Source organism: Squalius cephalus (genome assembly GCF_949319135.1).
Source record: "Squalius cephalus genome assembly, chromosome: 17".
Classification (NCBI taxonomy): Eukaryota; Metazoa; Chordata; class Actinopteri; order Cypriniformes; family Leuciscidae; genus Squalius; species Squalius cephalus.
Window position 1 is genome coordinate 33981091 of NC_137138.1, and position 27433 is coordinate 34008523.

The 27433-nt window shown below is 38.9% G+C and overlaps 1 protein-coding gene across 5 annotated transcripts in view; it reads left to right on the top strand.

Annotated features, from left to right (window-relative positions):
* aff4 (AF4/FMR2 family, member 4) overlaps positions 1-26591 on the top strand; it is a 51797-nt gene extending 25206 nt beyond the window's left edge. For 4 of the 5 annotated variants that reach the window (XM_079847099.1, XM_079847097.1, XM_079847098.1 and 1 more), the window contains 17 exons: positions 4904-4948; positions 8829-8918; positions 9579-9609; positions 9699-9765; positions 10127-10219; positions 11276-11423; positions 12404-13228; positions 14820-14899; positions 16063-16264; positions 18924-19012; positions 19278-19347; positions 19640-19776; positions 19865-19936; positions 21092-21185; positions 21753-21796; positions 23746-23963; positions 26267-26591. In XM_079847099.1, the coding sequence (XP_079703225.1) occupies positions 4904-4948; positions 8829-8918; positions 9579-9609; positions 9699-9765; positions 10127-10219; positions 11276-11423; positions 12404-13228; positions 14820-14899; positions 16063-16264; positions 18924-19012; positions 19278-19347; positions 19640-19776; positions 19865-19936; positions 21092-21185; positions 21753-21796; positions 23746-23963; positions 26267-26394 (2433 nt within the window). In that variant the 3' untranslated portion in view covers positions 26395-26591. The remainder of the gene's footprint in view (positions 1-4903; positions 4949-8828; positions 8919-9578; positions 9610-9698; positions 9766-10126; positions 10220-11275; positions 11424-12403; positions 13229-14819; positions 14900-16062; positions 16265-18923; positions 19013-19277; positions 19348-19639; positions 19777-19864; positions 19937-21091; positions 21186-21752; positions 21797-23745; positions 23964-26266) is intronic. The other variant, XM_079847096.1, reaches the window with a different exon arrangement.
* Positions 26592-27433: the final 842 nt, after the last annotated feature.

Consider the following 27433-nt stretch of genomic DNA (forward strand, 5'->3'; position numbering starts at 1 on the left):
AAGTCACGCATGCTTTTCTTTCACACGTTATCGAACTGTTCATTTAATTAGGAATCACATTTTCCTTGATCTTTTAAGATAAAACAGTCAGAGTTTAAAGGTGACATATTATGCCCCCTTTCACAAGATGTAATATAAATCTAAGGTGTCCCCAGAATGTGTCTGTGAAATTTCAGCTCAAAATACCCACACAGATCAGTTATTATAGCTTGTCAAATTGGCCCCTTTTTGGGTGTGAGCAAAAACGTGCTTTTTGTGTGTGTCCCTTTAAATGCAAATGAGCTGCTGCTCCCCGCGCCCATTAGGAAGAGGCCGATCCTTTACACGAGCTTCGGATACAATAACAAAACGGCAATCTCACTCATCCAAAATAAATAACCAGTAGCGAGTGCATCCTTACGGAGAGACTCAGGACGAGTTTAACTTTTAAACTCACCTGGACGCTTCTGAATGGTTAGTGGAGACATTTATGTAGTTGTTGTGGAGTTTTGATTCATCTGTGTCGGGGGGATTTCCATTGAAATTAAATTAATCCACTGCTCTCTTGTCTCATCTGAGGCTGGGACTATAAATAGTGTTCAGTGCTCGTCTGTGCTCAACGACAGAACAGTTTCATGCTTTGCTCAAACTTTTGCCATTGCGTTAGAACTGGTTACACTGTTGTCGCTTGCGAAAACCAAATGGCGGCGCCGTGGGTGTAAACGTGCAGATTAAGGGCCGGTAATATTATAATAAGATCCTCTTCCTACGTCAGAAGGGAAGCGAAATCTGATCGGCTTATTTTTTGACATGCTTGCAGAGAAAGGCTTACCAAAAGAAAGTTACTGGGTTTCACTTTTTATGTTTTCTGGGTTGGTAGAAGCACTGGGGACCCGATTATAGCACAGTCAGATTTACATGATATGTCACCTTTAAAGGTACATTTCTTTGTTTGTACATACCTTCAAACTGATAACGTACATAATTATTTATTAGGCTGAAATCTGAGGTTTATCATTTTAAAAACTTTTTATTTTTTTCAAAACTTGTATTATTTGAACTGTACAATTGTTTCAATCATACACTGCCCGGCCAAAAAACAACAAAAAAAGTAAGTTGCTGTTTGGATTTGAATAGGCATATGCTTAAGAGTCTATGATTGGATCATTATTGCCGCTTTAAAGGGACCGTTCACCCAAAAATGAAAATTACCCCATGATTTACTCACCCTCAAGTCATCCTAGGTGTACATGACTTTCTTCTTTCAGACGAATACAATCAGAGTTATATTCAAATATGTCCTGGCTCTTCCAAGCTTTATAATGGCAGTGAATGGCTGTTTCAGTTTTGTCCGTAAAAGTGCATCTATCCATTATAAAAGTGCTCCACACGGCTCTAGGGTTAATAAAGGCCTTCTGAAGCCAAGCGATGAGTTTGTGTAAGAAAAATACCCATATTTATAACTTTATAATCTAAAATAACTAGCTTCCGCCAGATTAATATAACTATTTGTTGTTATACTCTTCGCCAAAACTTTACAAAATGGAGTCTTCAAGCAGAGAGGATGATTTTGTGGTTCTCTCTCTTCTTAAAGAGGAAATATTGGGTCCATCCAATCCTGAGATTACATAGAGAGGAAGGAGAGTTCGCTGCGGGATTATCCCAAGAGATTCAAAGTTTACCTCAGGATGTCAGTGGCTCAGTTTGATGCTTTGCTAGCGATACTGGAGCCACATTGTTAAAAACAAGACCACCAATTACCGTGAACAATTGATCCTGGACAGTTCTGCATTTTGCCGTTCGCTTGTACGGTGGCTCTGATTGTCAAAACACCTCTCAAAATGCTTGCTAGGGATGCGAAAAACCCAATCCAAATTTTTTTATGACGGACGAAAGTTTCGGAGGCAAACGTGATTAACACAACATGAGGGTGAATTTATTTTTTAACGTGCGAAAATTTCGGACTCTGTGTGGATGGACCTTTAGTGTAGCTTTTCGTTTCTTAAACAACCATGTAGGAAGAAATATCATGGCCATATTCTAGGAATCATATACATATACAAAGAATCATCAGGCTCAAATGGTGAAAGAATTGTTGTGTGGAGCATGAAGAATCATTTTCACACATGAATTGGCAACTCTTTGAGTCCGGACCTTAAATTCACTGAAAGTCCTTGGGTTGTGCTGGAGGAGACTTTACAGAGTGCTGGACTCTTGCATTGGCAATACAAGATCTTGACCAGTAATTGATGCACCTCTGATGGAAATATCATCACAACATTTATTTCTGTCAAGAGATGCATCAAATTTTGGTCAGGATCATGTATGCAAGAGTCCAGCTCTCTGTAAAGTCGAAAGACTTTCAGTGAATTTGAATGCATTTGCCTATTTAAATCCTTGTAGTTTTTGTGTTTATTTATTTTTTTTACAGTTTAGCATGTTACCATAGACAACAACATTGCAGTCTAAACCATGTTCAGGTTGCAACTACTTGAAAGATATGAAGGTCAAACTATTATTCCATGTTTTTTTTGTGTATAGGTCTTGTAGGACTTTCTTCTTCCTATCAGTGATATATTATCAATAATCCATGTGTATACTTTACACCATCAGATTATGCATGCAGAAAAGCAGTTACTCTGCAAGTAACTTGCAATCGTATGTTTCAGCCGCAGATGAGCCCAGAAATCTTTACTGCACCCAAGTCAAAACTAGCCTGCAAAAACATCAATGTCTGATGTCGGACAGATGAGCGATGAACACTTGACTGTTTACGATGCCTGTTGAATGATCATACTTTTGGCCTACTTAGTCACTGTTAAGTTATAATAAGCAAGTAGGATAGGTAATAGTATTCTTAAAAATCAGAAGAACTTGCTATAAATACAGAAAGTGTGGAAATCCAGTGAACCTTGAGTTGTTTCTGACTGCTCTGAATATCCTTCACTGTAAACCCGAATGCTCAAAATAATTAATTGGTTTGAGTAGGGCGAACTTAAATTAATCAAATTAACTCTTATGAGTATTTATAACTTTCTTTTGAGGTCACAAAACTGACACGTTTTAAATCATCTGAATTGTTTCATTGTTTTGAGTTTTTTTAACTTGTTTCTTTTAATTTAGACAAACTTAAATGTAACTGAAACTGGGCTTGGATTTGTATTTCCCAGCATGCTTTGCCATGACACTCAACAGGGCGATTAAATGCTAAAGTTTAAATAAGGTTTTTTGAGTAAGATTAATGTCAAGTTGGAGGTTTAGTAGTGTTTGATGTTTTGCTGTGTTAATTTAGAAGAGTTTCTGTAATGTTTTTTTGTTGTTGTTGAGGATTACCATAATTTAGTTTGAGAACAGATATATGTTAAATGTTCTATATTGTTGTAGTTATTCAGCAAGTGCTATGCTATGCTAATGCCTTCAAAAGTTCATGTTACCATTAGCAAGTTAGTATTTATTGAATTGGCTAGTTAAAGCTGGCCACGGTTCCACCACTAAAACTATTTAAGTTGAGTTTACATGATAAATGTATGAATTCACTTACTCAAATATTTCAAGTTAATAGTAATTCAATTGTATGAGTACAAAATAAAAATATGCAAGTTCTGCTTACTAAAACTTTGAATTTCTTAACTTTAAAATTTTTTGATGTAAATGATAACCATTTTGAGTTTTGCCAACTTATTTGGGTTTACTGTGTTCCCACAGGTTCTTAACATAAAGAAGCTTAAATATTTTAACGATATATCGGCCACCATATCGGTATTGGCCCATATATGTTCATTTTTAATGTTATCGTTATCGGCCTGATAAGAAAATTTGGCCGATATATTAAAGCCGATAAATAATGGATTATTTCCTTCAGCTGAGACACTTCAGATCAACATGATGGTTTTGAATTGCTTGAAATATGATTGGAAATCACTTCAAAAAAGGAAAATACAGTAAAGTTCAACATGCACAGCACAAGTCTGACATATAAGCTACATAAAATTATAATGAGAACATCATAATTGTGTGTTTGGGACATGGCTTTTAATGGCGAGACTTTTGTTTTTGTAATCAGGCTCTCAAAAATTATATAAAAATTTGGATTTAGATTTAGAATATATCGGTTATCGGCTTTCAAATATCAAGAATTTTTGTTATCGGCCGAAATTGTCATATCGGTGCATCCCTAAGTTTTAACAAGTATTTATTTAAAGGTTAAAAGTTATTACTCCAGAAATGTCTTTTACGTGTTTGTGGAGGTGCACTACATGACATTTATCAACCTGAACTGCCCTATCCTCGTCATTGAAAGGTCATTGTATGAAAATTAAATTTTAAAAGATTTTTGATCTTAAAATAATAGTTCTGGACAAAAAAACAAAAACAAAACACACATTGCAGTCTTATGCCTCTTGCACCTCCGAATACGATACCCAGAAGGCGCACAAATGTTTGTAAGACATGTCATAAGACACTCCAGATGTGTCCATAAATAACATAATTACACGTGTTGAGACTTTTACGCCTTCAGATTATGTGTGTGTATATGCAGGGAATTAGTTGTGTAAATGTGGCCGTTCGGTTGGATCACACACACACGCTTACAGCATGGAAGGGAAAAATGTAATCAAGCCGTTTTGTTTAGTCAGAAAGAGTTTCATTGCCGCGTTTTGGCTCGCCAGCATCAAACACAGTGGCTTTCTGCCACAACTTAGCATGAGCCCTTGAGGAAATGAGGACCTGTTATTAGAATAACGATATTATTAATGAAATAAATCAATTATATGACCCATTTTAAATGACACTGGCTGGAAGCATGTATGGGTTTTACAACTTATAAGTTACACTTGACTTGTAGTCATAAACAACAGCCCTGTATGTTTGATGATTCTTACATGCTGCTCAAAGATCTGCATGATTTTGTTCATTCTTGCAGGGTTCAATGGGAGGAGATGCGAGCTGTGTAGATGAAATTTTAAAGGTAAGAACCATTGTATTATTTGCTGTCACTAGTAAAAGAACACTGAAAAAATAATGGTGTTATAATTTACTCAACTTAGCTTCATGTTAAAAAATGCTGACAACAGACTAGCAGTGTTTAGTAACATGTTAGCAATGCTTAGGAATATGTTATGTGTTAACAGTGTTAAAACATGCTAAAAATGACTAGCTACGTGTTAAAACATGCTGACAACAAACTAATAATGCCTTGTAACATGTTAGCATGTTTTAACATGGAGCAATGTTAAATGCTAAGTAGGGCTGAACGATATTCTGTTTTAACATCGACATCGCGATGTGCGAATGAGCAATAGTCACATCGCCGGAACATGCGATGTGAAGGGTAGTGTATTGAGAAACCCATGGTGTATTAAGAGAACGGTAGCACACAGTAAACACAAGTTTGTTGTATGGCTTTTTGCTGGGGTGACTTGCACGTTCCGCGTGCTTGCACAGTGATTGGTTCGCTGTGCCGCAGCTCATCGCGCTCACAGCCAACATTCACTGGCATCCTATAGCTAAAAATGGGCGACGAAGAGGATCCGCCGCAAAAAAAAAAGAAAAAAAAAAAAAAAGATTTCATACCAAAAAGAAAGTCCAAATCAGCTATTTGGGACTATTTCGTCTACAAAAAGGAGGATGTTGACCAAAAAGAGGTACTTTGCTGGAGTGTTATAAAGTTGTGAATGGTTGTCTTTTTTTAAAAAGTATTTTATTTTTCGTGTTCGCATTTATGAGGAAAAAACAATTTTACGTGACAGTTCTCCATTACGGACGCGACCGTTATGAAAGCGGCACTAAAAGACTGATTAAAACTTTCACAGAGACCTCAAACAGAAAGCACAAAGCCTTTCTTTAAAGCGAATTTCGTTTTGTATTAATTGTATCTTAATTTTAATCAGTGTTTCTTTATCCAATTTCCTGGATTTAATAAATAAAAAGTAAATATAGCAGACATAATCACGACATGGAGGCGCCAGCGCCTGAATCCGTGAACCGAAACTCAGCGTATAAGGTAGCCTACTCGCCTCACACCTAAAAAAAAAATATATATATATATCTATTATCTACAGAAATCTCTACTTTTAAACAGAACCATTCAAAACAAAATAAAACTATGTAATCCGTATGAAAAGTGCATTTCTCTCCCACGCGATCACTACTGCGAAGATGAAGATCGTCAACTTCATCTTTACAGAAAACACTTGTTTATTAATAAAATGTCTCATTGTAATATTTTACATATTCATAATCATTACTTTTGCTGGTTCTTTGTGACAGCTTTTAAGTGCCGTTTACATGAACGCGTCAGCACCGAAACAGAGAGACACAGAGAGAGAGAGAGAATAAGATTTTTTTGACAGAAATATTTTTTCCGAATTCTGACGTATATGTTCTAATTTTGGAATAAAATATTAAGTGGCCTTTTTGTCATTTGTAATGAAGCTTGCGTAGTGAAATTATTAATATCATGGAATGGTAGGCTAATTATTGACTTTAGCCTGGATTGATGGCACGCAATATCGCAATATATATCGTTGGGAAAAAAATATCGCAATGTAATTTTTTTTTCCAATATCGTGCAGCCCTAATGCTAAGAACATGTTAACGATGCCTAGCAGTATGTTGAAATGTTGACAATGAACTAGCAGTGTTTAATATATTAGCAACGCTTAGCAATATGCTACATGTTAACAACATGTTAAAACATGCTGACAACAGACTAGCAGTGCTTAGCAAAATGCTAACTGTTAAAAAACGTGCTAAAACATGTTAGCAATGCCTAGCAGCATGTTAAAAATGCTGAAAACAGATCAACAATGCTTGGCAACATGCTAGAAACATGTTAACAAATGTTAACAACATGCTAACAACGCCTAGCAGTATGTTGAAATGTTGACGACAGACTAGCAGTATTTAGCAGTGCGTGTTGGCAAACGCTTAGCTGTATGCTACATGTTAACATGTTAAAATGTGTTAGCATTTCCTGGCAACATGTTAAACTATGACAACAGACTTGTGATGCCTAGCAACACTTCGCAATATGCTAAATGTTACAAATATGTTAAAACATGCTAACAATGCCTAGCAGCATGTGAAAAAAATTGACAACAGACTAGCAATGCCTACACATGTTATCAACACTAGACAATATGGTTAATGTTAACAAGCTAACAGTGCCTAACAACATGTAGCAATAAATTAAATGCCTAGCATTATGTTGAAATGTTGACTATGGACTAGCAGTGTTAGTAGCATGTTAGCAATGTGCTACATATTAACAACGTTAAAACATGCTAAAAATGACTAGCTATGTGTTAAAATTAAAGTTAAATAGCTTATAAAGTTATGAAACTTCCCCTCAGCCAAAACGATTGGCAGGGAACAAATTATAGATTCACGAGACCAAAAATCGCCCGTTAGATATACACAAGACGAATTATATCTCATGTTTAACCACTACAGAGACGCCAGAGTCAGCGGCAAACCTCAGAACGACTAGCCGAGGAAAGGCTGTTCCCGGCGGGGTACATGAACGCCAAGCGCCCGGTGATCGCCTGCATCTGACAACCTGGATCAAATTTTCATAAATCTTTATAAATAAACCACAGATTTGAGCTTTAAACAACTACATTCTCGCCTGAAAAACTCTTAAAACTACATTTCATGATACAGAAACAGTAGTATTATATTTCAACTGTATATTAAAAAATGGCGCTTCTTATGTTGTCATTCGCCTTGGTCATTCGCCTATGTTGTCATACGCAGCCTATGCTCGTTATCAGCTGTCAATCAAGCTGTCAATCAAAGTTAACCACGCCCTTATTTGGCATACATTTTATATCTAAATGCTATCTAAACTAACGAGTTAGAAAAAAATTCACCCCCCTCACAGTTGTCAGGCACTCGGAACCTATCGAAAAATACAATAAAAGTCCATGGGACCAACCTGTAAAAACATTAATTTATGCTGTGAAAACTGACATTTTAACATGGGGGACTATGGAGATTTGCTCCCTTTTGGGACCTTCCCCTAGCGGATTTTCAATGTATTGCAGTTTTTCGCACTTCCGGGTAGGTTTCATTTTTCAGATTAGAATGTTGCCCCTTGGTAGCATGTTAGCAATGTGCTACATATTAACAACGTTAAAACATGCTAAAAATGACTAGCTATGTGTTAAAATATGCTGACAATGAACTAGCAATATGTTAAATGCTAAAAATGCCATGTTGAAATGCTGACTATGTACTAGCAGTGTTTAGTAACATGTTAGAAACGCTTACAAAATGTTTAAAACATGCAAACAACGCCTACCGGTATGGTAAAAAATGCTTGGAGCAACTGAAAACATTCTAATGTGTTTTTTTAGCAGTCTGATGGGATCTAGAATAGTCTTAATATGGTCTGTGTTTTGTGCGTGTTTCTTTTTTTTTCTTTTTTTACCTTAAAACTTCAAGATTTCAAGCCTATTTCAAACTTTTAGACTAGCCAACCTCAAAGTTTGTCAGCTACCCAGTTTCTCTCGTCACTCTCTCTAAAGATAAGAACTCTAAAACTTGTAATAAACCTTAAGAAACCTTTTCTCCCGTTTTCTTCACTTCTAATCCGTCCGTAAAGAAAGGAACCGCAAGACATTCTGGAAAGCACTTTGAATTAGCCTAAATGTCAATATTTTGAACACATGGTAAGTCTTGGAAATGTTCGATGTGTAAGTGGTGCTGAGATCGCTGTCCACTGGAGACGCATTAGAACGAAGGTCCGGCTATAAAAAGGCAGATAGAAGAGATGAAGGTGTCAAAGTGCAGAAAGGGAAACTAGTTTTAAAACCAGCTTGATTGAACTGTGTTTTCTTCTCCAGGAAATGACTCAGGTCTGGCCGCCTCCGCTGACAGCCATTCACACGCCCTGCAAGACTGAACCTTCAAAATTCCCTTTCTCCACCTCCAAGGTCAGACATGAAAGGGTCTCTGTGGTCACACACACACCTGCCACACACACTTGGCTCAGTCCATTTTAATCATGTTTGCAGGATAGTATAAAAACAGAGTCGTTCAATGTAGGGCTGTCAAAATGGCTGAAAACCTACATTTCTTAAATATTAGCAAAATGCGAATTATACTCCAATTCTGAAGGCAATACTTATTAATGTTAGAGGAAAACAGTGGTGTATTGTCTCCTATGTCCACAAGAGGGCGCGAGCGAGCGCAATAAGCAAACGTAAGCCAAATCAAGCATTGCGTCTTTTAATGAAAAGAAATAACATTCTCTTTTTAAAGTGCATTAACTTTTAAGAAAAATTGTTCTTAAATAAAATATAATTTCCTTAATGTGCATCAGTAACCTGAGAAAACACTTCAACAGAGCGTAATGAACTACATGAACACCAAATAACATTTGTATTTGACAGCCCTAGTTTAATGCAGAAAGTATGTATTTATACCCATAAGCTGCACTACAAAATGCATGATTGCCATTGCATTTCTTCATCCAAACAGTGTTCATATTCATTTTGATCTACCGTTTTAGCATTTGAAACCAGTCAAACTTTTTTTTTTGCGATGTATGTATACGTGTGTTCAGTTTGTAATTGTTAGCTTCTTTGTTGTAGGATGCCCAGCACCTGTCTTTTGGGGCACAAAGTAAGTTCTAGCAGTCATTTAATGAGATTTGAGTGTTTCTTTAGCCTTTTAAATTGATGTATTTTTTGTGCTGACTTTCCCTCACTCAGAAAAAATCTCAGGGAAGAGCGCATCCACCAGTCACCCGTCAAAGCCAAGCGACAGCGACCAGTCCAAGTGAGTCTCTGAGACGCTGAAGTAAATCTGCCTGCTCTGTCTGGAGCTCTTTCTGTCCTGTAGCGTTACGTTTAGAAGAACATTTCCGAGTGCGATTTCAAGTTAGGCTTTGTGGACCGCATCTTCGGTTTATAATAATAACAGAAAATAATTCAATTATTATTGTTATTATTTGATTTATTTTTTAATCTGTAGCATAACATAGATTCTGATAACTTGAATTCACCGTTAATTCTTTTAATAGAAATTGGAAATGTCCTAATGGAATGCATCCTATATTGTTTTAAAGCTTTTTATCTTGGATAAATGAACACCTCTCAGTGTCTCAGTGAGTTTAGCTGAAGTCCTGCTCTTATTCCAGCACACTGCAGGATGATCTGAAGCTCAGCACCAGCGAAGACAGTGACGGAGAGCAAGATCCTGCCAAAAACACCTCCCGAAACACCTCAGCAAGGTGACACACTCGAACAGCTGATGTTTAGAGGGATAGTGTACTTCATGTGTTTGATTCCATGGGAGAGGGTGACAAAATAAAACATGCACTGGATAGTTCACCCAAAAATGAAAAAAAGTTGAATTAATTACTCACGCTCATGTCGTTCCAAACCCGTACGACTTTCGTTCATCTTCAAAACACAAATGAAGATCTTTTAATGAAATATGAGATATATCTGTTCCTCCATTGACAGGCTACGCAACTACCACTTTGACGCTTCAAAATATTCATAAAGAGATCTCAAGACTAATCGATATGAATCAAGCAGTCAAGTAAAAATGTTCTGAAGAGACACGATCGATTTATATGATGAACAGATTTAATTTAGGCTTTTATTCACATATAAACATTGATCAGCGCAAACACCTCATTGGTTCTTGCCGAAGCTCAAGCGTGCGGCGTAACAGGAGAATGAACCTCATTGGTTCTCGCACGCCAAGCAAATCATATCTCCCGTTTGCCATATCAGATGTGTGCTTTGAATGGTTATATGTGAATAAAAGCCTAAATTAAATCTGTTCATCATATAAAGCGATCGTGTCTCTTCAGAACATTTTTACTTGACTGCTTGATTCATATGGATTAGATTTACGATCGTGTGCTGACTCAGTGGAGAGGCAGAAATCTCTCAGATTTCATTAAAATATCTTCATTAGTGTTTCGAAGATTAACTAAACTCGTACAGGTTTGGAACGACATGAGGGTGAGTAAAAATGACACAATTTTCATTTTTGGGTGAACTAACACTTAAATGATGAAACGTAAAGCAACTTTTTTGTTGTAGTGTGTAAGTTGTAACTGCACCCCTTTACGCCAAAACTGAGCCGCGTTGTGAGTTTCGCACAGGTAGTGCAACAGACCAAAGGTTAATCGTGCTTTAGGCGAATTAACTTGCTTTTTTGGCATAGTCTCATTGTTATTTGTGCCTTTGCAATGTTGCATGCTTGGTAGGCGATGCATCAGGAATCATTTAGCCAACAAGAAGTAGAAACTCATTTTGCATGTGTCCCTCAGTAACAACAGTAATAACAGCGGGGGTGCCGAGCAAGAGGACACCAGCAGTCGCAGCGGGTCGGAGAGCAGCTCCAGTTCTGACAGCGAGAGCGAGAGCAGCTCTTCAGAGAGCGAGACCAACGAGCCGCCTCGGACGGCCACACCCGAGGTGAAGCACTGGCACACACACACAACGCTCATCTAATGCAGAGAAGCACTGGCACAAACACACACTAATACAGAGTAGCACTGACACACACACACTAATACAGAGTAGCACTGCATGAGCATGAAGGACTGATCTGAGTAGTATTTTCCTCAACATTGTTAGTAAAGGTTAGTTTATATTGCACATGGGATGAGACAAAGTATGAGTAAAAGGGGTGTAACGATCCCCTCATATCACCATACTGAACTCACGATACGATATTATCGCGATACTCCAAGACATGGTAAAATGTTAACAAAAAATGTACTGTTGATTTAAAACGCTAAATTTGGTATCACATTGTGTGTGTAAATGAATAGTCTTGGACTTGGTGCTGAAACCCAAAGCACAGGACAATAGAGACACCAGAATAACAATATTCATGATTCTGAAGCTGAAAATACTGAATTATTGTAGACGAATATTCTCTGTCACTGACTAGATATATTTAAAATAATGTAGGACACTTTTACTGGTAACATCAAACATCTGGCATTATAAGGACCACAAATATTCCCCCATTCATTATATTCAACATTTATATAGCAGTTTAATGTCGTACTGACACTAAAACTCTGAAAACTTGAATTTTTTCTCGCACAGTAATTTTTATTTTGGGTGAATTATCCACAATACATATTGTTGCATTTTTGTATTGCGAAATATTGTTACACCTTTAATAAGTACTGATACCAGTTGCAACCTAAAACCTGCATTTATGAATGAATGCATTAATGTTGCTCAATAATGACCAGTTATGGAATGCTTTGTAATTGGCTTTTATTGCGCTTTATGCAATACAGTTTGATTCAAAGCAGCTTAATAGCGCTAAACGGGTAAATAATGACCAATGATGGAGCATTGAATCCATAACAAGAATTGTTTTATGCTTATCCGAGTTTGATGTCGCACTCAATGCAAGTTTCCCCGTTTGACCGCAGCGGGAACAGCCCACTGTTAACAAATGGCAGCTGGAGAACTGGATCAAGAAGGAGAACAAGCTGTCCCCGGCTTCTCCGGTGGAGAACAGCAGCACGACGCCAACAAAGTATAAGAAAGAGGGGCGAGAAACCAACTCAAGCCGAGTCTACAGTGGCCCGGGATCTAAAGACCCGACGCCCTCCTCGGGACGAGACCTTCGGCCCAATCAGAAGGGCTCAGAGAGCTGGCAAAGGCGAAGTCAGAAGTCTCCTGCTCAAAGTGAGGGCGTAAGTCAGGGTGGGCGACGAGTTGTGGGTAAAAAACAGCCTAAAAAGACAGAGAAGCCGCCAGTGGTTGAGGAGCCGAAAGGTGGGTTGAAAGTGGAAACCGAACCCTCGCCTGAGATCCCGTCACACCGAGCCCGCGCCGCCAACAAGGGCCCTCGCAAACCCAACATCAAGAAGGAGCCCAAAACCTCCTCTCCTCGACCAGCATCAGACAAACGCAAAAAAGCGCCCAAAAAGTCCCGTGAGATCGTCGAGTCGTCCTCGTCGGACTCCGAGGGCAACGTAAGCGTGCCGTCGTCTTCGCAGACACCGAGAGATCAGTACCCCGAGAACCCGTCCGCCCTGTTCTCGCCCATGCTTTCCCCACTGAGTGACCCGGAAAACAGGCTGCCCCCCCGACTGCTGGTGCAGATCGACCTGAACCTGCTGTCCAGAGTCCCGGGACGCCTGTTCAAGGACACGGAGGTGAAGGTGGAGCGGAGCTCGCCTGGAGAAGCCAAGGAGTTGCAGAAGCAGCCGGGAGAGAAGGGAGCCAGCAAGGCCAAGAGAAAACACAAGGTTGGTTGGAGCCGATTTGTGGGTGGCATTTAAAATACGCATATAATGCCTGTTTACATGTTCATGATTTTATGTTTTTGGGGTCTGCTAATACATTTACATGATTTAAACTTCAAAAAGGACATTATTTGTCTCATACTGTGAAATGCTCTGTCTCTTTAAAACCTGCCCAAGTCTGCTCTGATTGGTAGGGTGGTCAAAATGGCTCAAATTTCTTAAACTTTGGCAAAATTCGAAGAATATTTTGGTTCAAATTAAGGCAATACTTAATGTTAGAGGAAAAAAGTGCTGTATTTTTTCTCCTATGCCCACAAGAGGGCGCAAGCTAGCGCAATAAGTAAATCCAAACCAAATCAAGCATCGCATCTTTTCTTGAAATGAAATAAAACACAATTTTGCATAATTTGCACAAAAATTATGTTCATAATTTTATTTTTTGGGGGGTCTGCTAATACATTTACATGATTTAAAGCTGCGCTTCTTTTCACTTCTACCTGAAATGCTCTTTCAGTTACTGTCTCTTTAAAACCTGCCTTTCCGAAATACCCAGTCTGTTGTGATTGGTCTACCAATGAATTGGTCCACCAGGAACGAGAACTGTGAAGATACCTATAACGATATCTATATTAGCATCCGCACCAACGAACGGTAAATACTCGAGCTCTTAAAAGCACAATGGATTCTCATTGGCTGCCAATGTTTTTATCGTTCATCAGCTGGAAAAAAAAAAATCGTTATGGAAGTGATTCCAGCGATATTGTTCCTCTGTGCCATTATCGCTATATTTGTGGTTTGAACTGCTATTCTTTTATATTAGAACGACTTTTAGAGCTGTGTCTTGTTCATTATCGATATCGTGCTTGGTGTGAACAGGAGAACTCTTAGATCACGCGTCAGAAATGTAACACACCTCACCATAACTGAGTTTCAATTCCCAAGGCTTCATGAGCGCCGCTGTAAACAGTATTATATCTTGGGTGATTATAGTGTCGGTCCACACAAGGCTTTTTGCCTTGCCTTGAACAGAACTACAGACGACGAGTGTTTTCTGCTGGAGAGATTCCCTTTGCTGTGGACGTTGTGCTTTTTAACTTTGCAGATCATTTACATGCGCAAACAGCAATATTACACACTGAGGGAAAGATAAAGAAACATAACGTCACCTTTAAACACGATATTAGGTCCGTTTCAAATCCTAGCACACTGCCTTAAAGGGCAGCTTGAGTTCCTGAGACGAAACGGTTCCAAGATTTAGACGGCTCGATCTTCTAAAAAATCTTCTGAAAATGCAATCCCATATGGCATTGCGACAAGCTCTGTGAAAAACTCACTGAGATTGCGGATAAGTGAATTTGTTCGTTTGTAACGTTGCTTTTACAAATCAAAATTGGGTAACAGTTTATTTTAGTGTCCTTTTATACCTTACTGTAGTAATAACAGTAGATTATGCATAATTACATGAATCTAACCCTAAACCAAACCCTCATTTTTGCTGAATAAGTGCTAATTTCTTTTTCTTTTTTTATCTTACTGATCCCAAACTTTTGAAAGGTAGCGCACCTTATTATTGAATCTTGTGTTTCTCCCACAGAATGATGACGACGGTCTCAAACCAGACAATAAGAAGTCCAAACTGGATGAGAAGTCCTCACACAAATCGAGCAGTAAAGAGTGAGTTCATTCTGCTTTAATCCTTCAGATGACCTCCACATTAAACTGAGTTCCCACATCCACTGGAAAAGAGAAATGGGAAAATTATACAAAAACCTTGTAAGCTAGGTAAAACGGGTAATGTAAAAATGCTAATAGCAAATATTATCGGTGAACATTCTGTCAGTGCATTATTTTAAATTTACTCAGGGTTAACAATTAATCCTGTGTATTTGTAACCTGACACTTATGACGCTTCTTTCAGCAAAAATATTCTCGTTCCTCGTGTCATACGTCATTACGCCATTTCTACGTCACTGCACATGCGCAGTACTTTCCAGTTTCAGTTTTCACTCCGATCAAGTGTTTACATGTCCTCTCGATCGGCTTAGAAAAGGTTTAAACCATTCCTTACAATCCGAATGAAGATTTAATCGAATTTGGCCAATTCGTTCCAACTGACGTGTTACGTGTGACTTTTTGACTGTTTCTGACTGTGCTAGTAGCAGGGTTGGACTTTTTGACATTTAAGTCCTGAAAAGCCCTTGAAAACAGCCATATTTATGAAAAGGTACTTGAAAAGTGCTTGAATTATTGAAAGACAATACATGTGAAATTATCGATAAAACAATCTTTTCACGCATAATTAACGCTGCAGCCCGTCTGATTCAGATATAGAGCCGTTTCGCATGAATATGAGCGTAATAATCCTAAAACAAGTATATGATGATACAGCTTTCATTTTTCAGGTCAATCATATATTCATGAGGAAATCCTTTCAGTGATTAAAGTTACCGCAGTCATTGCATCTGCTGCACTTTATTTTTACCATTATGTTTTATTGTTTTTTTATTTATCCATTTACCTTTTTTTTTTTTTTGAAGCTAATAAAGATATTGTTTGATTGGTAAGATCTCTGATTGTATTCCTTGAAAGCCAAAAAAGTAGTGCTTAAAGTCCTTGAAAGTTTCATGTTCCAGTGTCTGTACGAACCCTGTAGTTGTGTTTAGGGTCCCTGTAAACGCCGCTACTGTTAGCGTGAAACACTCCTTTACTCTGGGTTAAAGCGGGGTTTAGAACGACGATGACCTGGTGTGAGAAACCCGGTAACTTCTCGCATGGGTGAGATCAGATTGTCATTGTTCCTGCTGATTAATCATGATATCCCCAACTGTTTTCTGCAGCTCGTCGAAGCGCGCTCAGGATAAAGACAAGGAGTCGGCGCCCTCTCCTTCCATCACGCTGCAGCCGACGGCTAAACCCGAGCACCCGCGCAAGCGCACGCTGAGCCAGTCCTCCAGCTCGCTTCCCAGCGGCAAAGACAGCAGCAAGAGCGGCTCCAGACACCGCAAGGGCGACGACAAGCCCGTCCGCAGGGAGGCCAAGGTGCGTTCGCCCTCACACACACACACACACACACACACACACACACACACACACACACACACGCACACGCACACGCACACACGTGAGAGGACCTCAGGCTGTTCCAGAGGCACACACTGTTTACCGTCTCCACCTTCTATGTAACCCATCCTGGATTGTGTTCATACAGTTATGCAGTTCACAATCACAAACACAGCGCTGCATAAAAGCACTAGACTATGCTAGTTCTGTCCAAAGTCATTGCATTTGCAGAATATAAAAAGCCTTGAAGCTTCAAAGCCTCAAAGGACAATTTCATATTTTTCATTCATTCATGGTTTTATTTTCTGCAAATGCAATTCCTGTGTAAATGCATTAGTGCCACCTTATATAAAGCTTCAGATTCAGCTTCTGTCCTGTCATCGCTTATTGTGCGACGTCTTATCACACTGTGTAGATTTTCAGTTTTCCCATGGCTAACAATAAAAAAAAATAATAAAGATTCTGAAGTGTGCATCTGATGTGCTCTTTACTATCCCATGAGGCCACGGGAGAGGGTTTATGAATGGCAGCAAAGCGACGCAGCTGATAGGTCACGTGACTATATTTCCATCCACCGATTTTATGCAATTTTGGGTTCTCGCTTTAAAAACATTGCCGGCAAGATGGGCATCAATTCTAGAAACGTGCATTGCACTCAATTGAGGCGAAAATGTTTACCTGATAAGACGTGCATAAAATCTGCTTAAAGCACATTTAAATCCCTAGATGCGCAACAGAAAGCTGACTCAACTGAGGGTGTTCTCTGAGAACATGAGACGTTTATGGCGTTTCACCCGTGCGCTCTGAGACGCAACTCATTTATGATGTACGAATGCAGCAACTTTCATTTTTATTACAGATATTTTGTGCAAAATTTCTCTTAAACACATGGGATGGAAAAGGTGCTTTATTCACTAATGTTTTCTGCAATATAAAATTTTGTGAAAAGTTACATTCGTAACTTTGGACTGAAACATGTCTAGTGACAACATGGCAAATGTAATGCATCCGGATTACATTCTATTAGACGTGCCGGTATTCGGTAATGCGATAAATCGCGGTAATGAATATGCACGATATTGTTATCGTGGGCACTTCAAAATACCGTGAAAAATAATAGATCAGAATTTATATTTATAGAACGCGCATTAGCTTATTTTCCATCAATTCAACCGCTTAAACACTGATATGCTGCGCGAAACACGTGCGCACTCTGATGTAAACAATCCCCACATGTAGAAGCACTGTGTGCATGCGGCGCAGTGGCACTCTAGTCTAATGTAATTAATCCTTATATGGAGAAGAAGCACGGCGGAAGGAGGAACGCTGCCGACGATTTATCCATAGACAGTAAAATAAAGGATTTATCCCCCTTCTAAAAGCAGGGCTGTCAACTCTACGCATTCAGCGTGAGACTCACGCAATTTACACTTTTCACACGCTCTCGCGCCACACATTCATTTTCTCACGCAGAGAAAAATCACGGAGCAAAGACACGGACACCGACAGACTAGACAGAGCAGGCTACTTTTGATATGAAAAAAATTCTCAGCTCTCAGATTCTGTCCATTTTATTAAGAAATTCAGACAATAAATACCGTTTTGGCACTTGTAAATGTGACATGACAGATCGCTGTAGCGCCTCAGTTCAAGTAAACCGATCATATGTTACTTTTTATTTAAAGATACAGTACAACTTACCGAAAGGTATTTATGCCTCATACATAATATCGATCAATCAGTGTTTTTTAACCACGGAAAGAGGTCAATAAAACTGCAGGTGAACAATTATGTCACAGAACGTTACATTTACCTCAGGAAAGCCATTTAATGACCAACACGTTAGTTGACTAGAAAAAAATAGCTATAGAGAGGAGTATTTTGCTAAATATGTGAACTATATTACATTTGTATTATATTTTTACTTGTGTCATAATTGTTATTATAATGAAAACCAAATTATGTTTAATTTAATTTGTTCATTTTTAACCTTTAATAATACCAGCTGACAGGGCTCTCTGTATGTTTACAGCATTATGTGAGATATATTTTTTCTTGAGAAAAATTAACATGTTGGCTATCAACTGTAGTCTACCTAATATTTATCCAAAGAGTCGATATTGAATCAAGATTGAAATCAAATCCCAAGAATTGAATTGAAATCGTGAAAATTGTGTAAAATTCTGTTTAGTTACCAAATGTTTTGACAATCACAATTACACCTATTGTGATGCAAGTTTTTTTTTTCTTCAATCCATCCGTTTCTCTTGAGCAATTAAAATATCGTGATAATACCGTATACCGTGATAAAAGCTCCATCAATTAATCGCAGCATGAAAATTTGATACCGGCACATGCCTACATTCTATATAGTATGAATGTAGTTTTTTTTAATGGTCACGAAGGAATTACTTATTCAAAAGAAGTACCGGCACATCGTCTAACTTGCCCTGTAAGATTCTGTCTAAGTCGCTGTGCCGTGAAAGAGCGAGTTTTGGTGAGACGCGTTTCAAAACACAAGACTCGCTAAACATGGTTCATGTTCTTATAGAGTTTGTTTGAGTCAAGTCCAGCATCAAAGTTTGTCTTGACGGAGTTTCAGTTTCTAATTTCTCAGTGTCATTTTTGTTTTAACCAGGAGAAAAGCTCTAAAACGGAGAATCCCGTCACAGTGCCGCACATCTCTGATGGCTCCAAATCCAGATCCAAACTCCTGTTTGAGGACAGGTATGAAGTCTTGATCCTTTGTCTGACTTATTCATTTATTCCTTTAGATTCTTTTACACTGTGAGAAAAGCAAAAGAGTTTGTGTCCTAATTGTCTATTGTTGTAAGAAGCAAATATATATATATATATATATATACATACATACATAGTGAAATCTCATTGGTTTCCCGAAATCCGGATCCACACAGTGGGGCGTTTGAGCATCATTAATGTTCTCTTGTGATTTGTTAGTGTAATAACAGCCAATCCTCCGTCTGACTTGCAGGATTCATTCTGCTGATCATTACCTTCAAGAGGCGAAGAAACTGAAACACAACGCGGATGCTCTGGTGAGGGTTAGTTTTACTGGCCTACGGTTCTCACATCTGTCAGTTAATCTGCTTGATATTTCTGTGACCCCTGACCTTTTGTGTTAGTCCTCCATTGAGAGCGACACAACAGGTGCTCTCTTCACACGGAGCCAGTGTTTAAAACTCGGGGTCAGTGATGTTTGTGCCAATGGCAAGGTTGTTTTGAGTTTGTGCACTAGTGCCAAATTCAAATCAAATGCGCCCCATAATATCAGATTTTATGTTCCGGTCCGAGTAGAATCTGTTTTCCCCCTCACATGCGTTGTGTTTTCCACAGATGGACAGGTTTGAGAAGGCCGTGTATTACCTGGACGCTGTGGTGTCGTTCATCGAGTGTGGGAACGCTCTGGAGAAGAGCGCCCAGGAGGCCAAATCCCCCTTTCCCATGTATGCCGAAACCGTGGAGCTCATCAAGTAAGACCAGAGGGTTTGAGATGCTTCCGGATCTCTTCATATAATGCTTGAGTTTGCTCACACATGTGCACGTTTGCTTGTTCGGCAGGTACACGATGAAGCTCAAGAGCTACATGGCGCCGGATGCGACATCTGCGGACAAAAGGCTAGCAGTGCTGTGGTACGTAGCGGAGACGACATGTTTCGGGTCCATGGTTTTTGGTTCACAGTTGAGAAAATCATCCTTTTCATTGTTGACTCTCATTGTGTTTTAAATCAATTGAAGTGCATTGTCATGAGAACTGAATCAATGTTTGGTAATACTTTATTTTAATACGTTTACTCATGGATCATGTCAAGTCACTTTTTTTTTATAGCATTTTTTATAATACAGATTGTTTCAAAGCAGCTTTACGGTGATAACAGGAAAATAATGCAGCAAAGTTTGTTTCTAGAAGAAAATAGCGTCACAGCTTAAGTTCAGTGATGATTCATTTTTGTTGTAAGAAAGTTAATAATTTAGTTCATATATAATACATACAACTAAACGAGCCAAAAAACAACAAACATGCACTTATAGAGATTACAGTAAATTATGCATAATTACAAATGACTAACCCTAAACCAAACCTAAGCCCACTCATACCCAAGTCATTTTGCTCATTAGTATGGTGGAATTGGGTCATCGAACGTCAGCAGCAAAGACATTGGTTAATAAAGTGAGATTAAGTGCATAAAGTGTATTTGTGTAATTTAACACACTTAAATACTGCGTGTTCGCATAATAGAGAGTTTGCGTTTCACTGTCATCTTGAGCAACACTGAATCTGTTTTTGTGCAGGTGAGAGTAAATGCATATTCACATTTAGTCTAGATCTACAGTAATCATCATGTTCACACACACACACACACACACACACGCGTACACAACGCCTCTTACGCTTTCCCTCAACACGAGGACAGGAGAGCTGTCAGTCGATACACGGGGAACAGAGTAACTTGTGTTACTAATTTGAAAAAAGTGGCTCAGATATTTTGTTGTACATTACAAGTAATGAGTTACATAATCAGATCACTTCTTAATGCGTTACCCCAACACTGCTAGTGTATTTTAACAATCATTATTAAACTTAATGGCTCTGAAAACAATGCAATTTTTCAAACTAAAGAAAATGTATTTCCAGCAAAATGGTGTTAAATGTATTATGAGTGTTTGATATCAAGCATCTTTATTTGACTCTGTTCCTCAGTAAAGTCAATGGTGTTAGAGATGTTAGTGTGTAGTGTTTGGTAAAGCTGTGGCTAATGTAAGCTGTGTGTGTGTGTGTGTCTGCAGTCTGAGGTGCCAGGCGCTCCTGTATTTGAGGCTTTTCAAGCTACGGAAAGAAAGTGCACTGAAATACTCTAAAACGCTCACTGAACACTTGAAGGTAACATGATTTTCTGTCCTTTTTTCGTGTGTTCATTCCATGGAAAACAGTAATATTGAAAATACCGTTTAAAATAAGTTTGCTTTTTTAATATGCTTATGTATTCCTGTGATCAAAGCTGAATTTTCAGCATCATTACAGCACATTCTCCTTCAGATATTATTTTTAATATCCGGACAAATGTATGATTATCATCAATGTTGAAAACAGTTGTGCTGCTTCATATTTTTTGTGGAAACTGATAAAAAAAAATATTTTTAGGATTCTTCAATGAATAGAAAGCATTTATTTGAAGTAGAAATCATAATGAATGTCTTCACTGTCACTTACTGATCCATCTAATGTGTCCTGGCTGAATAAAAGCATTAATTTCTTTCATAAAACAATCTTACTCACCCCGAACTGTTTGACTGTAGTGTAGGTTTGACATTTCCAGTCTGACACAATTATAAAAACACATGAAAAATGTAGTTTATGCTGGAGATGTGAGATTCATGTTAATGATTCTTTAAACAGAAGAACGTAACGTACACAAGTATTCATTACTCTGTTACTCTGTTTTCCCAGAATTCGTTGAGTAATACCCAAGCTCCGTCTCCTGGAGTAGCAAAGTAAGTTCCTTATGTTGTTTTATATGTTGTAAATGGAGAAACACTGACAACCACATGTTTAAAACCATTATACTTACAAAAATGCACCAATAGGTTACATCTCTCCGGTTTATATACCGGATCACATGTACAGTCAAACCAACAATTATTCAGACTCCAGATATCATTTCTGATATTGTTTTCACTAGTGTGTGCAGGACACTATAGTTCATTTCTGTAAGTGAGGAGAGCAAAATAAAGTAAACTGTGACATATTATACCCAAATATTCTTCACACAGAGACTACCAGAAACATTTATACACATTTGGGAGCAAATATGATTCAGACACTTTGATCTGATCATGTTTTGCTGAAGTGTGTTGTCTTTAATTGCTAATGCTCTTTTTACACACAGACTGAACACAATGAAGCATTGCTTGGTGATTGGTTGAGCTAAACTGGTATTATCTAATTGTGTAGTTAAATTTAACAGCTGACAGATATTCAACATAATTCATGTGTGAGACAGTCTAACAGAAGGACGGACAAAACCAGTCAAATATCAACTGAGTTCTGCTCATATTTTATTACCATTTTCTAAACTATAGCGAATAAACTGTGATAATGTGAGAGATGTTGAAGGAGTCTGAGTAAATGTTGGTTTGACTATAAATGAAGTTTATGAAATGATGTGTTTGGTGGTTTGACGGTACACTTCATCTCAGACTAAACTCTACTCAGTTTAATGATCTCGTATTAATTGAAAGACTTCATGGATTGCTTTAAACTTTCACACTGCAGGAGCATTTAAATAATCCAGTGAAGGCAAAAAGATGCTTAGAAACGCTAAACATTTTCCAGTAAAATATGTAAACCTCCTTTAAAAAAAGTGATTTTTTAAATATTTTTTTTATTGTAAATGTTTTTTTTGTTTGTTTTTCTTGAGCATTTATATACTTTTGAGCATAAACTAGTTTTATTCTCAAAACAAGACAAAATAATGGCAACGGGGTGATAAAAATCAACGCAAAGTTCATAATCTTTCATCAAAATGACATTTCTTCTCTTCCCCCGATGATGTGTTTACAACCTGTCACTAGTTATGTTTCCATCCACATGTTTTTATGCACATTTTGGGATATCACATTTTAAAAAAAAAGCTGGATTGAAACGGCAAGATGCGCATCATAACTTTGTTTCATCCGATAAGAATACATGTCCATGGTTTGAAGTGAACACCCACCAACTGTGTGTAATGATGAACAGTGGCGGGTAACGCTGTCAGATCACGAGCCATTTAGACTGTTACTTATTATATTTACTCAGTTTGCTGGAAGTTCGTGTAAGACAAATCTGCACAGATTTAGCACATATACTCGTGAGTCATGATATATTAAATACAGCGTATTGCAGAATCTGCTTATATCTGGCGTACTTGAACACACACGTCACTACACAACAAATAACGGCACACTTGTTCATTTACACTGAAGCAGTAGAGAAGATTAAAAAGCATTTGGTGAACAGAAAATACTGTTATTTTCGAACATCCTACATGTTCTTTGTCCTGTATTGATCTGTCCTCCTAAAACACGTTTGGTGAAAAATAAGATGAGAATGAAAGAGGAAGGGAGGAGATGATGGACGACAGGATTTTGTTTGAATAAGAAATGCAAAAATCTAATTTTTTATACTTAACATATATATATATGCTGTGACGTAGTTAATCTGGTTTATTTCTTCTTTATTTTTTGGCTAGTAGGAGTTCTGAATGGCCGGTAAATTAAAACAGTTGTAGCCAAATTGGCTGGTGTGTGAAAAAGTTTATTTCAAACCCTGTGTGCGCATAAACTCTGATGGAAACACATTTACTAAATAATGTGAAAACTCTAAACTTTCTGTGTGTGTGGTGTGTGTCCTCCAGTAAAACTAAACTAAACCCCTGTGTGTGTGTGTGTGTGTCCTCCAGTAAGAGCGCAGGCATGCCGTCTCCGGTCTCCCCCAAGCTCTCTCCGGGCAGTGCGGCCAGCTTCTCCTCCAGCTCCTCCAGTGTGAGCGCCAGCTCCTCCGTCACCATCCCTCAGCGCATACACCAGATGGCCGCCAGCTACGTGCAGGTCACCTCCAACTTCCTCTACGCCACCGAGGTGTGGGACCAGGCCGAGCAGCTCGCCAAAGAGCAGAGAGGTACTGATGCCCTTCTCCAAACCCCTCCTGCAACAGGGCATATGCTCTCTGAAGAGCCTGGTATTCACACGTCGACTGCTTAAACCGCAACTCTTCAGCCGCCAGACCCTAATAAAGAGAGCATGAGAAATAATGCACAATAATGAGCGTGCGAAATAACCCAGACAGCAACATAGTGTCGGCCCAGATCCGTGTGGATTCATCGTGTGCCAGATGTGGGCCGGATCTGGGCCGACACTATGTTGCTGTCTGGAAATGCACAATAATAATACAAAACACACCATAGAGAAGAAGTCGAGATAAACGCAGGAACCCTTAGTGAGAGAGTGAGTTAAAGGTGCAGTGTGTGATTTTAACTGCACAGTTGTGAACTGCACCCAACAGAAGTTACGGTGGCCGACAGGAAGTGATGTCGTCGTTTGAGACAGCAGAGAGTAGCCAGTTAAAGGGATTTAGCTACTTCAGGATTTAGCATTAAGCTTTGTATCAGTAGAAACCCGGTAGTATTCTCGAGTGACCGTGCTTCCCTCCCTCATGTCCCCCTGAGACGAGAGATTTATGTATTTTTTTGTCTGGAAAAATCCTCCGATGACGCAAAAATCGTCATTTTGCGTCATCGGAGGATTTTTTGGCCAGAGGCGAGAGACTCCAGCCAGTAGGAGGCGCTGTCCCGCATGTGTTCAACCCGCCCATAGAGGGATCTCACTCACAGAATGTACACACAGTGTCAGCCGTCTTTCTTTGGAAGCTAAGCTAGCAGGCTCTTGTTCTGTGGAGAAAGCTGAGTAGTAGGGGTTACCATCCTCTTTTTCCTGGACATGTCCGGCCGTCGAGATCGTCCAAAATGTCCGGGATTCGGCTTTTGCTTTCTGCAGTCGCCATTAATTGTTTACATGCACACCTTTTGTTTCAATCTAACTGAATTCATTCCGATTGGTGAATCTGAATGTAGTGTTTACATGAACGCTAAACAAGTGATCGGTTGATGTGCGTTTTAACATTGCTAAGAGAATTCCCGCTCCTCCGTGAGAGATACGAGACTGGCTCATCAGTGATCACGCCACCGGCCTCGCGCCGTTCTCCCGCGGCCCTCAGCCTCGTCCTGCTCGCCACAGTAAACATGATGAATGGCGACTGTAGAACGCAAAAGCCGAATCCCGGACATTTTGGGCGATCTCGGGCAAACTCGTCATGGAGACTCACTAGTAGCCTAGCCTTGTTGTTTACTGCACTCTCTTACCGGTAGGCGTGGCTTGGGAGTGGCCTCCTAGGGCAGCGAAGCAAGTGCATTCTGGGAGTTGTTGTCTTTCATCCACATAAGCCAAAAATACATTTTCTGGCTTTTCTCAGTCTAGAAAGCTCCAAATTCAAAAATAATTTCACATTTATTCTACATAAATGACCCATTTTAAATACATACATTAAAAACAATGAGGTTTCTTTACAAAGATAAATTAAGAAATTAGGTTTAATTAATTATTCAGTAAAACGATATTGCTGTTACTTGTTCATCATTGTGTCAGTGTTTATTCGCTGACTTTAGCTTTAGCTTCTTTACACGAAGAACAACATAGTGACGAAACGCGTTTGTCCGCTCAGGGCCACTGTAGAAACATGTCGATGTAAGCGGACCCGCGGTGTGTGTAGAGAGAAATGCTCAATCTAAGCTAATAAACACATAACAGTTCATTATTGTAAGGTCTTTATACACCACTGAAAACATAATGTTTATGATATTGCATTTCTGTCAACAGCTCCTCCTAAATATTACACACTGCACCTTTAACTCTGCACAGCGTTTCTGCAGTCGTCCTGTTTCTAGCTTCTGAATATGAGTTCATACCAAGCATGGATTTCCATGGAATTCATTGCACTGACACACTTAACGACTGTAAGGCTGATTTAAATACTGATGACTGATCAAACCCAAACATGCAGAGTCAGAGACGGTTGCGTTCACAGTCGCTGTTTAAAATCTGCTCCAGTCGTTGATAAGTGTGTGTGTGTGTGTTCAGTTCACTCTTAGATTGTTTCAGTTAGTCGTTAAGCGTGCATAAGTTGTATTATTAGCATAGAGTATTGATATATTAAAGTTGGATGTATAATACACCCCTACTACTTGAATGTCACTAAAATGTCAGTCTACTTTCCACGTCTACAAGGCATGAAGATATAATCATGATTTTTCTGTAAAGCTGCTTTGAAAGATGTGCATTATGAAAAGTCTTTTTCTTGCTCTATCACGCATGAATCTGGATGACTGGATCATGACTTGTTCTTCTTGTGTCTGGTGTTCTGCACAGAGTTCTTCTGCGAGCTGGACAAGGTGATGGGCGCGCTGATCTTCAACACCAGTAGCATGACTGAACTGGTGCGCTTCACACGGCAAGGCCTGCACTGGCTCCGGCTCGACGCCAAGCTCGTCCAGTAGAGCGTCCCCAACACTCACACACACTCGATCTGCCTCAGACATCTGTGACACTGTGTTCGTTTCTACACCAGCTTGCCAAAAACGAAAACACTCCTCCACCACAGACCCTATAGAAGAGGAGATCGCATGTTCGTCTGCAGAGCCTTCACACACTGCATCGTCCTGCTCATATCATTGGCTCGTTTCCGGGAGAAGAGAAAAAAAAGCCTCTTTTTTTACTTACTTTGACTAATGGGTTTTTTTTTTTTTTTTTTGCTGTTGTTTTGCTAGCTGTAAGCAAACATGAATAATAATTGGTTGTTTATAGCTTTTTAATTTCAACCAAAGTACCTCCCTTTAACCAAAGGTGCTTTACAATTCCTCCTTTTATCATTTTATTGTGCCTTGTATTTGATATACAGGAAACTAAGAGACACAATATCTTGAACTACACATCTGGAAGGGTTGAGGTGCGACGAGAAGCAGAAAGAACATGTAACGGAGTGGCATCTCGACTGATTCTTGCATACCAGACCAAAAGACTGTTCGGCATCATATCAAGGCATTATTACTGATGTGTCGTGTTGTGTTTCTGTTCGGCCTGGCTCATGCACACATCAGAGTAAGTCAGTTCTGGCCCGTCGGGCTCGTATACGTCACTACTGCAAATACCCAGGCCCAGGTTTCCTTTTTTTTTTTTTTATACGAAAAATGTAGCGCTCGCCTCTCACCGTTCGTGGGTTTTCTGGTATTAAACGCAGGAGTATTTTATTACTGTGGCTGACGCGCCTGGGCCTAATATAGATTTTTATTTAGATAACAACTTGGATTTCACTCTTGGATTTTCGGCATGGATACAGGGTTGCAATACGAGATGAGAGACGTATTTCTATTGTATATGAAAATATCATATTTAAATATTTAATGTGAGTCTTGAGGTTGCCTTTATAGTGTCATAGTCACCTGTGTGTTGCAGTTCTTTTAAAAGAAATCAGTCATGTAAGGATATATTTATGATGTGTTCTGTTGAGAATAGCAGTTTATATATATATATATATAT